We start from the raw sequence: 13,662 nt of genomic DNA on the forward strand, positions 1-13,662 counted from the left end.
CCGCTCTGGCTGTCTAGAACTGTCACGGCTCTGTAACACTGGAAGAATATGATAAAAAAAAAATCCTCCTTTTCCTCCTTTTGGTGGGGCGTCGCCCGATCGCCCTTATGAAGAAACCGCCCATGGTCTTCACACGGTCCTCCCGACTCAGGAACAACCACTCTTATTCACCATAAACATCCGTATGCGAGTAACTTGTTGTTTCTCGGCGGACATCTACAGAAAGCTCACAAGTTCGGTGTTTTACCGACTTTTCTTCCCCTTCCACGGCCACGCATCTCCAGGCCGTCCTCGCCTCGTGTCCTCCTCTCCCTTCTCTTCCTGTTTCACTTCCTGACTCCACCCATCTCACCTCTCAACTCGTTAAATTAATCAATAAAATAATAAAAACAAAACATAATCATGGACATTCAGTGGTCATTTTTACAAACATTTTTACACAAACACGTGAACATTTTAAATGACATTTTTCATGGAAACAATAACCAAAATCATCTCTCTTTTTTTCAAAACAACTTAACTTCATCACATCAATAAATTTTAACTCTTTCAACCCATACACTTTTAACTACATTTTTAAATTATTTAATGCACATTTTGGATTACATGAACTAAAATCCAAACCGGGTTACACCCTCCCCCCTTTGAAAGTCTGTGTGTCCTCACCAGGCTCCATCAAAGCAAACTAAGGAGACTTAAGGGTGCAAGAACTAAATGCTCCTAATGTTTTCCTATTTTGATGACTATACCCCGGTGCACAATGGTCAGAGGTTGATCTCTGGCTCTACCAGGCTCATCATAGGTGAGTCTTATCACCGGCTTTACTTGTCTCTTGGGTCTTGGCTCTGATCTAATCTTCACCTCCTCTCTTTGGACTTCAACATCTGGTTCGTGATCAGAACTAACCTCAGTGAGCTCTCCTTCATTACCCTCTTCCCTTTCATCATCATGCTCAGGTTCAGCTATGGGATCATCGAGGTCAGATTCTGGATCATTCTCATTATCAGATCTGACTTCAAGGTCACTGTCATGTTCTGGTTCAGGATCATGGAAGGAGCGATGATCCTTCATCTCATGAATCAAAGGTACATTTGTGACACGTGGAGGTACATAATTTCCCCACTCAGAGGAGGAATCAGAAAACTCTTCCAACTCTTGAGTCTCTGGTATTAAGTCTCTATGGCGAGAATCTGCTCGGGTTCTGGGCTTCACAGGTGGCTTTTCAACCGGCTTAGTAAGTGGCATTCTCACAAACTGCCCAATAGGGAGAAGATGATCCCTATGAATGGTTTTCGTCCCTGAGACCCCATCCTCCCGTTTGATCTTAAACACAGGTAGGTTTGGCATCTTTCCAACAATAATGTAGGGCTCGTGACTCCACTTACTTTCCAGCTTGTGCTTGCCTCTCAACCCCAAATTTCGAAGCAGAACGCGGTCGCCGATCTCCAAAGACTGAAAGGTAACACGCTGGTCATACAACCTTTTGTTTCTCTGATGTCTTTTATCTGCAGCTTCAGAAGCTAGCTTGTAGGCCTGCTTCAGATCTGTTTTGAGCTTGGCGACATAGCGGGTGTGGCAGGCATCCTCTATGCCATCTGGGGAAGTTCCGAAACACAAGTCAACAGGAAGCCTCGCCTCCCGACCAAACATCAGATGGTACGGAGAGTACCCTGTGGCATCACTCTTTGTGCTATTGTACGCATGGACCAAGTAAGCCACATGTTGGCTCCAAGTGCGCTTCTTCTCTCGGCCAAGTGTACTGAGCATGGAAATCAAAGTTCGGTTAAACCGCTCCGGCTGCGGATCCCCTTGGGGATGGTACGGTGTTGTTCGCGACTTGCGTATTCCCATCAAGGTTAACAGCTCTCGGATCAAACGGCTCTCGAAATCTCTTCCCTGATCCGAATGGATCCTGGAAGGCAGTCCAAAATGTACAAAATACTTCTCTGTCAGGATCTTTGCCACAACATGAGCTTTTTGACTTTTTGTTGGGAAAGCCTGTGCGTATCTCGTAAAATGATCTGTGACTACTAAGACATTGCTGATGCCCTTAGAGTCAGGCTCCATGGAAAGAAAATCCATGCACACTAAGTCCATAGGCCCTTGGCTTACTATCTGGTGTAATGGAGCAGATCTCTTTACAGGTGTCTTGTGAGAAACACACTCTCCACAATTCCTGATGTACTCTTCCACATCAAAAGACATTCTAGGCCAAAAGAATCGGTCTCGAAGCAGGTCAAGGGTTCTCTCCTGCCCAAGATGTCCTAGGTCATCATGCATGGCCTGCATAACCATCTCTCGGAACTCCCTCGGCAGGACGAGTTGACTGACCTCTTCTCCTGATGATCGTTTACTGTATCGATACAACAGCCCATCTTTCAGGGACATCTTCCCAGTTTCTCTCTTCAGTCTCAACAACTCTGAACTGATGTTCCCATCTTCCGGCCAACAACCATTCTTAATGGCTTGGATGGCTGGTCCAATGGCCTCATCATTGGCCTGAGCCCTCTTAAGGTCTTGTTTAGACATCAGTTCCAACGACTTCAACTCCAAATGTTGTGGGAAAGCATATATGTCAGGAACACAATGCGAAGATGCTCCAAGCTGAGCAACATAAGCTGGTGAACCCCCAGGGACTTCTGACGCACGGACTCGTTTGCAGATCGTCTTCACCCCTGACAAAGGTACAGTCACCCAACCATCCTCATCCTCAACCTCTGGCATGTTCCTCGACAACAAGTCAGCATCAATGTTCTGATGACCTGGGTGATACTGGACGTCAAACTCATACGTTGATAATGCAGCAAGCCAGCGATGCCCTACCGCGTTCAGCTTGGCTGTAGACAGCACGTATGTAAGCGGGTTGTTATCGGTACGTACTGTGAATCTTGCCCCATACAAGTACTCGTGAAACTTGTCCACCACTGCCCATTTGAGGGACAAGAATTCCAGTTGGTGTATGGGGTAGTTTCGTTCTGATGAGCTCAGCTTCCGACTTGCAAAAGCTACAGGCCTCAGGCCCTCGGGGTGTTCTTGATATAACACCGCACCGAGACACTTTAGGCTGGCGTCGACGTGCAGAATGTACGGCTTCTGAGGGTTAGCAAACGCTAATACAGGCGCATGTGTCAGACAGTGAATAATCTGGTGAAACGCATCCGTACAGGATTTGTCCCATCTCGCCCCAAATGGCTCAGATTCTTTCAGGTAGACTTGAGTTGAGTCTCGAGCATGTTTCTTACTCTTCTGAGTAGGAGCATAGCCCTTGGTGAGCTCAGTCAACGGTCGAACAATGGCTGAATAGTTTTGTATGAAACGCCGGTAATAACCGCAAAATCCAAGGAAGGATTGCAGCGTCTTCAGGTTTGTTGGCTTTGGCCATGTAGTGACGGCCTCGATTTTGTCGGGGTCAGGGGCCACACCTTCTGCAGACACGATGTGACCCAGGTATTTCACTTTGGGCAAACAGATCTGACACTTGTCCACAGAAAGTTTCAGCCCAACCTCTCCAAGACGATCTAGAACCTTGAGTAATCTCTCTTCATGCTCTTCAAGTGTTTTTCCGAACACGATTAGATCATCGAGATACACCAGTACTTGCAAGAGGTTCATGTCACCTACAGCCTTCTCCATCAACCTCTGAAAGGTCGCTGGAGCTCTTGTAATGCCCTGTGGCATTCGTTCAAACTGGAAGAATCCTAATGGGCATATAAATGCCGTTTTCTCTTTGTCCTCTTCGGACATGGCAATCTGGTAATAGCCCGACCGAAGGTCTAGAACCGAAAACCACTGACTCCCTGAAAGCGCGTTCAGTGCATCCTCGATGCATGGTGTCGTGTACTGGTCGGGAATGGTACGGCTGTTCAACAGTCTGTAATCTATGCACATCCTGATAGCCCCGTTTTTCTTCCTAACAACGACGATTGGTGACGCATAGGGACTTCGAGAGTCAGTAATTATGCCAGCCTGCAGCAACTCTTGTAGATGCTTTCGCACATCTTCGATGTCAGCAGGGGCCAGCCGTCGTGACCGCTCACGAAAAGGTCGAGGATCAGAAAGACGGATTCTGTGTTCCACGTCTTTTGCCAACCCCATGTCCCACTCATGCAGCGAGAAAACATGGGACTTCTGGGCAATTTTCTGTCTCAATCGGTTTTTCCACTGTTCAGAGAGTGGAGTGTCTCCAAAGTTAATCAGGTTTGTATCAAACTTGGAGGAAACAGTCTCTTTTGGGGGAATGGTAGTGACTGAGTCAACCTGATACATGTGTCCAATCACGGTCCCCACAGGTATCGACATTCCTGTGGTACACTCATTTCTGACCAACACTCGAACATTATTGACATCCAATGCCCCACTGGGCACAACCATGGGATGAAGAAACACACCAGCAGGTAAGGCTGCCACTGGTGATGCATCAATCATCAGGATCTCTTGTTCAACAGGCTTCTTTAATTCAACCTTGCACACAAGGTGTGCATCGCCATCTGGTGGTAGGCTCACCGGGCCTGGACCCAGCCATCTTATGCAACCAACCTCATCATCCTGATAAGCTGGCACAGCAACACTCGCCAGCGCCGGTTCCTCTGTCACAACACTAACACGGAGGCCGAGTGCTCGCTCAACATCAACTCCATTGTTTTGACACTGCTTCACCAAACGTCTGACATAGCTGGCATTTGTGCCCACAATGACAGATGCCCTATCATCACCTCTGGGACTAGGGGTGTGCCATCTAAGGCACCTCACGATTCGATTCGATTACGATTCAGGGTGCTACGATTCGATTATTCAACGATTATCACGATATTAATGATAAAAACGATTTCAAACGATTTTTTCCCCCTCACTTAGTGCCCACTTCATACTTTGAAACAATGTACAGCTGTTTCTCGGTATACATAAATCTTTTTTTTTTTTTTCCCCTTGTCCTGTTCGGCAGCTGGGGCGTGCAATATTGTATGATTGTAGCCTTTTACTATCCGAACAGATTTTAATGTTAGCTGTACATTGTTTCATACTTTGAAACAATGTACAGCTGTTTCTCGGTATACATAAATCAAAGTAATCAAACAAATTTTGAAAAGTATTTTTTATTGATGTGAAGTGGTCCATCAGCAACCATGGCATAAACTTTGTGCCTGTAGCTGTGGCCTAAAGAGCCAATACAACAAAAGGCTGCCCCTGTTGACAAAAGATCAACAGTTACCTCCCTTAAGTGCAAACAATAGCAGATATGTCATATATGCAGATATATGTTCAATTTGAATTTACTACTTGGCGTGCAGCATATCTAGACACATACATCTAGACATCTATGTCTATATGTCTAGGCGGTAGTGGGACGTCAGCGGGAGCTACGGGAGCTGCAGTGTTGTTGCGTGCGTGTTTTTTCGACTGCCGATGCTAACGCATGTTTCTGATCCCTGCTCTTGGAATAAACATCGTCACGCTGCCAAACGCCTCTGGACTTCTTTCAGGCATATTACAGAGATAAATGTTTTGGTTGTTTTGTTTACCTCTGAACTGAAAGCTTTGTTTACGGTGCCGCGCCATGCGCAGTACGGCTCATTGTTTCCGGGGCGACATGAGGCTACACGGTGCATTTTGTTCCAGCGTTGCGTAAAATGGACGAATATCTATTGGATGAATATGTTGTGGACGAGAACTTTGAATGATTTTCTCTTTAGCAAAAGCAGCGTTGGCATTTAGCACTAGCTTTTAATCCAGAAGAATGAATCTCACACTCTGTTGCTGTAGCTAAAGAGCTAGCTGTCGCCATATTAACCGGTCCGTCACTACAGATGTCCGGGTGGTGCGCAGGAACAATACTTTGGTTCCGCAAGTGGCGTCCGTGCTCCTGGCGTCTAGTTATTATGAAAAATAATCGATTTTAAATATTTATGAATCGTAATCGAATCATTATGTGTCGCATCACGATTAATCTAATAATCGATGTATCAGCACACCTCTAGTGGAGATCAGCAGCGGTCATGTGCTTCTCCAAACTGAGAGACAAAGCTCATCTGCAGAGATGAGACACAAATGGTCCCTTCAAAATGTTGATGAACTGCATTCACCGTCCATCATGTTGAAAAGAGAGATATGAAGAGCGTAAAACGTGTGGCGTCCATCTATCTCTCTGTGATGAGGAGGAGGATGTGCGGTGGTGATGAGCTCACTGGGTGGACCAGTGAAATCATCCGTCCTGCTGCAGTGTGTCTGTGTGTTCACGCTCCATTTTTCCTCCCACACTCACTGAAGAACGTTTCCTCCCGATCCAACACGTCCTCACTTGCCTTTATCATTGTGACATGCATTTTTTTTCTTCTGGACATTCTCACGGGGGTTTCTATGTATAATGCAATTACTTTTTTATTTACTTAAGCACACGTACATTTTCCATCTGTATTTTTTTGAAAGACTTAACTAGTTTACCCAATCAAAACACATCCACCAGACTGGGCTCACAAAAACTGGAGCTTTGATTGAAAACCTCATAAAGAACCTACTTAATAGAACATGCAAACTCCACACAACAGATTTGATCCCAAAGTTCTTTAACTTGTTTTTATCCATCAAACTCTTGATGCTTTCCATGTTGTGTTGTTTGATGTAATATAGAGCTGATTGTGCATTTTTATTGTGTTTGGCGTCTCGTCTCAGATGTCCATAAAGCAGAGTGCAGGAGGAGCAGGAGGACAGCTGCCAAGTGTGTCATATGTAAAGGGAGTTGCTCTGGATTTCAGCCACATTTTTGGAGGTAAACAGCTCCTCTTTTGTCTTTCTGTATTAAAATCATATCATAGTGAAAGCCCTATAGTACTTAAAACGAGACGCTACAGTCCTCTTTCCATCTCCTCTGGTGTGTGACAGGAAAGCCTGCACGGCGTGCGGCTGCAGCACGGTGGACCACGCTCCCGGAAACGACCTGGACGACGACCAGCTGATGGGCCGGCTGCTGGCCGACTCGCCCTGCTCCCACCTGACGGCCAAGGTCAAAGGGGGCGGCGGCCTCCGCATGTACAAGAGGAACCGCATGATCGTCACCAACCCGGTGGTGTCGCGCAAAGACCCCACCTTCAACACCACCACGTACGACTGGGCGCCAGCCGGCCTCAACCAGAAGCTGGTGAGAGGCTCTCAGTGTGAGGCTGCTTTTCTCTGACGTGCACATGTTGAGTGGATGGACCGCACTTTTTAACAGTTACAGTATTACTGATGGTCATTCCAGATGACAGAATACAATCACGTTTATTTTCACCCTGAAAGTCACTTTAAACGACTCTCTTAAATGACCCTTTATCTCACTCATGGTGCTGGAACGTTTGTGACCTGCTCTAACCAGAGAAATAAACACAAAAACTACAGGGAAAACCACAATTAGCCCAAACAAAACGTCAGATGGAAACGGCATCCTGTAAGTCTTTACACCCCCCCTCATGACAGCGCCATTAGCATCCCACTGTCGCCATGACAACACTGGACAACATCACTCATAATAAGTCTCTCACTGGACGTTGAGCTGAGCACCACTGTCCACTCGACAGTGTTGTATTTGCAAGAAATAATAATTAAAAAAAGACTGATTTGAAGCATAAGATATATTTCTTAAAAAGCTTTTTGAAGAAAATGCTGACACACAGGTTGCAGTGGGGAAAGCAGCTCATCTGAATGTTCAGCATTTACAGTTTACTCATATTTTTTATGATCGTCTTCAATATACAGTTATTAGTGTGAAAAAACAGGACCCAAATGCCAAATATGGTGACATCTAAGAAAGGTAGGATTCATTTAAATATGAATCACATCCGTATGTGAATTTTTTTTCTCTTTCTCAACATCTTCCCCGGTGTTTAACATTTGTTCTTTATCCTTATGGAGTTTGAACCTAGTCATGCTTTCTATAGGTCGTCTGACAGTCTCTGCGTTTCCCTTCAGAACAGGCCGGAGTGTGTTTCAGGCCTCACAACCTATAATTATAATGATGAGAGACGTAACTGTGGCTGAACTTGTGGAGGCAGATCCAAACCCAACACCGCGACTGTTTTCCAGATGTTCCCCGAGACGTCTTCACCGTCCTGTTTGTTCCGTGCGATACTTTTGTTTTCTTTGAGTTAGCTCATGGGGCTGCAGACGGTTACTCACGGCGGTGCCATACTGTGACAGCGTGCAGACGTAGCACTGAAAACACATGGCGGAGAGCGGCGTGACGCGCTTAACCTCCGTCTGACCGTCTCAGGTTTGAGAGGAGTGGAAGCTGAGAAACAAAAGAAAAGCTAGAATAACGGGATAGATGTTCAAAATGCTCCTCGGTGCTGAACAAGCGCAGACTGACGATAAACAGGCCGACACAAGGCAGAGTGAATCACGGGTGGAACTCAGACCGGAGACGTTTCTCAGCATAAACTGGAAAACAAACACCAACAGGTTGCAGAGGTCTCCACAGCCGGGCAGAAATAAATGCCTCAGCAGTGAAGTCGACTTATTTATTTAACCCACTAAGACCTGCAGCGCTGCGCTGCGGCGTAGCGGTTAGCACTGACGTCTCCCAGGGAGAATATCTCCGCTTCCTTTCTCCATGCCTCTCTCCCGTTTGCATTTTCTCCCAATAGTTTTATTTCTCCAGATCTTCAGTTTTCTGCCCTTGTTTTGTAAATTGCTGTCTCTAATTGTTATTAACGGAGAAACAAAGCTAAATTCTTTATCAAAATCCACAAATAAAGAGACATTGAACTCTATTCATTTCAACACGGAGAAACACATGAAGGTGCTACGTTCAAAGTTCATATGTTAAAGTTTATAAAGTACCTTTTCGATATTAACTTGCTTGTTAAATAGTTGAATTCTCAAGAGGCCAAAAGGAAATAAAGAACCTAGGTTGATTTTTATCAGGTACTCATACGATCCAGAGTGATCCAGAACATTGGACAAGCATTTTCTAACTGCTGCAAAGCTGAGAGGGATTCTGAGAGTGTAATATTCAAACATTTTGGCCACTTCATTATTATCCAGTTTTATTTTTTGAATAATTTCTTACTTGTTTGTGTTTTCATTAAAAGTCTTAATGGGCAACTTAGAGTCATTAATTAGCCTGTTTTGCACAAACTGTGGTAAGAAAACAGATGAATAAAACTAAATCAGAGGAAGAACCAAAGCCTCCAGGCCCGGAACATTCTGAACCGGCTCTGCTCTCCTCAGGCCATGCAGTACATGGAGCTCTTCCCGCCCAGCCAGCACACGGTGTCCGGAACCGACGGAGCTCTGCAGCGCCGCCGGCAGCTGCTCACCCAGCTCCCCGCCTACGATCAGGACCCCATGAAGTGTAAGAGCCTGAGCAGCGACGAGGAGGTGACTGCAGATCCCCAAAGAACGCGTCCGGCGCTTTCCTCCAACTTGATGCCGTTTCTTTCTCTTGTTTCGTGAAGATTTCCTCCATGCTGCTGTTTGTGAAGCAGTACAAGCAGGAGGCGCTGGGAGTCGGGGAGGTGGCTCTGCCCGGCGAGGGGGCCGCTCTGGAGGAAGCCGCCATGCAGAGGGCGGCGAAGGAGGCCAAGGATCGCAGCGACAGGAAGGATGCGGGACGGCAGCAGGAAGCCAAAGTCTCCACCTCTCCGTCCACCAACGGGATGGAAGAAAGCAGCAAGGCTCAATACGTGAGTAAATTATGGTGCTAACATCTTAGAGGGTCGTAGTCAAGATAGACCAGAGCGGCCCCGGACCAGGACAAGACTTCGAGGAACCGAGAACCGAGTCAAGACCAAGATGGTGAAATTGTGGTTTTGAGGCCAAGTCCGCTCTGGAGTACTGCAGCACGGGGTTTAAGTCCAGGTTACCTTCACGTTGTCATTTCTGTCACTGAGCTTCAGCCGTCTGCCGAGTTGAGTCTAATTTGTTTTGTCTGGAAAGGGTTTAGTCAGCCATCGTGGTCTCTGGGCTCCCGGACAGCTGCTGTCAGTCCCAGACACCCAACATCCCCCTGATCAGGAGAAGAGGATTCACTGAAATGCCCCCGAATGCTTCTTTGATTCTGTCATCTCCTGTCTGGACTCAACGCTCCTAAAACAGACTGAGAAAACTGCGAGTTGGTTGGTTGAGGAGTGAAAGAAGCCATGTGAAAGTGGAAAGACCTTTAACAGATGAGGAGATTTAGAAGACACTCACTCCCTCATTTCTCATGTTTTTTTTTCTCTCTTCTGTCAAACAAATTTTAAAACCCGGACTGAAACGGTCACGGTCAATCTCCAGCGACCTCATCTGATCAGAATGTGGCTTCAGGCGACTCCAACCTTCACTTAGAAAAGATCGAATCTTCTGGAGTCCACCCAGACCTGCAATCTCAGACCTGATTCAAAGACTAAACTAAGATTAAATTCCCTCAGACAGAGTAATTCAATTACATGAGTTAATGGCAATAAAGTGCATATTTATGTATCCAAATGAACAGATAATGGTTTTTTCTATCTTTTAAAAGAAAAGTTATGATGATCTGAATGTTTTAAATAATCTTCTTACACAGAACGTACTGATCTGTAATTTCACAGTATCCTCTCTCCAAAATTTTGTGTATTTCTCATGACCCACCTGCAATACCGCTCTGGACCACTAGGGGTCCTTGGGCCTCACTTTGGGAATCAACCACTTGTTTTAATGAGCCACATTCTGTCTTCTGTCCTCATTCATTAACACGGGAAGCCTTGACTCAGTTTAGATACTTGAGACGTTTAGTGAGCAGCTGAACTAGAGAACAGCGTGAAGAGATGAAGCTTCACAGAAAAACGAGAAAGAAAAAAGTTTCCCAGACGTCTGATCGAGTCCAGCAGACCTGATTCAGTTGCCCCGAGATGCCTTCTACCTGGAAAAATAAGATCACGCTCAGAAGCCCTATCAACAAAAACAGTGGAATCAGGACTTTTAAAAACATGTCAGATGTTATTTAATGTGCTTCAGCTGGACTTCAAACACTCATCATTGTTCAACCTGCTCTGTTTGGACAAAAAGCTACAAGAACCTCCCGTTCTCAATCCAGGACAGGATTAGAAGTCTTGATCTGTTTGAACTAATGAAAACACATCTGTTTTCTGTGTAGATTAATGTGGATTTGTTTCCAAAAAACGTTTTACGTTGCCGTCAGTGTGACCCACACACACAGTTTGTGTTTCAGGCCTTCGCCGTGCAACGCTGCTCAGTTCTGACCCGGACGAAGAACTGACTCACCGAAACCAGATATATATTTAGACTGTATTTAGAGATTATCCGACAATACCAAACAGAAGATTAATCTTTAACAGCTGTTTCTGAGACGAGCTTCAGTCTATTTTTAAGGACTCATTTTTGGTTATTGTCTGTGAACACACTGTAACACACACTGATTGTAGCATTTCCAAACTTCTGAACTGGATCAGATTCAGAGTCACAGCTGGATGGATGACTTCTCGTCAGTGACCTTCTGTCCTCCCCTGCAGCGCTGCACCGGTTGCCGTGGTGAGGTTTCCACGGAGAGCCCGGCTGTTTACGCAGAGCGTGCGGGTTACCGTGACGCCCTGTGGCATCCCACCTGCTTCACGTGCTCCGAGTGCAGCCAGGGTCTGGTGGACCTGGTCTACTTCTGGGCCCAGGGGAAGCTGCTCTGTGGGAGGCACTACTGCCAGACGGCGTGGCCGCGCTGCTCCGGCTGCGACGAGGTGAGACGCTCCGCCTGGGGTCACCAGGAAGGGCGGCGTAGAGCCGGAGACGCTCTGCCTGGGGTTACCACGAAGGGCGGCGTAGAGCCGGAGACGCTCCGCCTGGGGTCACCAGGAAGGGCGGCGTAGAGCCGGAGACGCTCTGCCTGAGGTCACCACGAAGGGCGGCGTAGAGCCAGAGACGCTCCGCCTGGGGTCACCACGAAGGGCGGCGTAGAGCCGGAGACGCTCCGCCTGGGGTCACCACGAAGGGCGGCGTAGAGCTGGACTCAGAGGAGACTTTCTCCCATTCCAGTTGGAAGTTAGATTTTGTAAAGAGATAAAAAGAGGAGACAGACAGATTGTGGAGAAGGATTCAAACCGTGGTTCAGGTAGAGCGTGACACAAGCAATAAGCAATAACATGCACCACAGGGAGAACATGCAAACTCCACACAGAAAGGCCCACTAAGCACAGTAATACATAATCATTAAAATATGATGACTAGAGGGTTTTTTGTTTTGTTTTCCAGACATGCAAAGTTAAACTTTCTATTTCCTCTATTACCTCACGTGTGTGTGTGTGTGTGTTTTTGTTCGCTCTCCTCACTGAACCGCCTCTCCATCGCCTCCTCCCCCCTCAGCTCATCTTCTGCAAGTCGTTCCTCACCTCGGAGGACGGGCGGACGTGGCATCTCTATCATTACTGCTGCTGGAAGTGTGGACAAAGCCTGGACACGCCCTGCGAGCACTGACCCCACAGAAACCTCCAGGATAAAGAATATCGGCGCTGCTCACGTTATCGCGGACCGGTTTACACAAAGCAAGAGGAATGACCCACACATGTAGACCCGCAGGTCTTTAAATCATAAATGATGTTGACTTTCTCGCAGAGAGAGGTGGTAAAACGCTCACAGGACGTCCGGCTGACACTGATGCATCGACGAGGCTCCTTCTGCTGTTGAGCTTGCTGGTGTTTTCAAGAGCTTAAAGAAATGTTTAGTTGACACAAAAGCATGTAAAGTACTTAAAGAAACATTTGGCTGATTAATCGGCACTTAAAGAGCCGACAGTGACGGGATCCAGATGCTGCGTGCTGTACTGTGGCCGGACCGGCGCATCGGGAGACAAACGATCGAATCGGCTTCAATCATGTGAAACTTCAGTTGTTTACTCAAAGAGTTTGATGAATTAATGATTATTTGAAATAACAAACAGACAGAGGAAGAAGAAGATTATTCCAAAATGTCTTTTTCTGTCAAAAATCGCTTAAAAAAAATAAACTGAAAATATCTTTTACATCATTGCTAAGTGGTTTAAGAGTTACAGTTTTATAGCTCTTTCCTCAATATTTACATAAAACATTGCAGCAATCGTCATCCTGGTATGTGGAATTTGGACATTTGCAGTCATTAATCCCAAAAATAACATTATTTGTTGATTTAATCTCAGAGAACTGGACAGGCCTGAAGCTGATTATCACGGATCACTAATTATTAATATTGAAAACCTTTTTTTGCCAACATTTTTTTCCATTTTCAAAGTTTTTACAGCAGATATTAAACTCTGCAGCTGCATCACTGAAGCTGAATTGTTTGTAAGTGTAAAAACCGTGAATAATCCTTTCACTGGCTGATCATTATGTTGGGTTTTTTTCTTTTTTTCTGTTTAAATTCCTGTTTATTTTCAGTGAAACTGCTGAATGAAGCATTTAACCTTTTGTTGACGATAAATCTGAGCTGCTGCTAAACGCTGCTTTATACTACTGTATTTTCTCAACAATTAACACTTAAAATTATACAGTTCAACATTGAGGAGAATACCATGGACACGTGCAGCTGTCTTACGCCCCATTTCAAGAGAAAACAGAAAGTTTTCGGATTGTTTTAGGTGTCTGTTCACACGACAACGAGGCTCAGAGTCAACGGCACATCATTAAAACTGCATTTTTTTCCTCATTTCTAAATGTAAACAGACATTGTTTTCAAAATTATGGCATT

General features: G+C 45.8%; 1 protein-coding gene across 1 annotated transcript; it reads left to right on the top strand.

Moving 5' to 3' along the window:
- The first annotated feature begins 1,701 nt into the window (after positions 1-1,701).
- LOC115388468 (LIM and cysteine-rich domains protein 1-like) lies at positions 1,702-12,749 on the top strand. Its single transcript, XM_030091632.1, has 8 exons — positions 1,702-1,710; positions 2,663-2,684; positions 6,667-6,763; positions 6,877-7,132; positions 9,202-9,351; positions 9,429-9,656; positions 11,466-11,684; positions 12,307-12,749. The coding sequence occupies exons 1-8, from the start codon at positions 1,702-1,704 to the stop codon at positions 12,415-12,417; spliced, it is 1,092 nt and encodes a 363-aa protein (XP_029947492.1). The 3' UTR covers positions 12,418-12,749.
- The last annotated feature ends 913 nt before the right edge of the window (positions 12,750-13,662 follow it).

This window comes from Salarias fasciatus, chromosome 5 (genome assembly GCF_902148845.1).
Source record: "Salarias fasciatus chromosome 5, fSalaFa1.1, whole genome shotgun sequence".
NCBI classification, from domain to species: Eukaryota; Metazoa; Chordata; class Actinopteri; order Blenniiformes; family Blenniidae; genus Salarias; species Salarias fasciatus.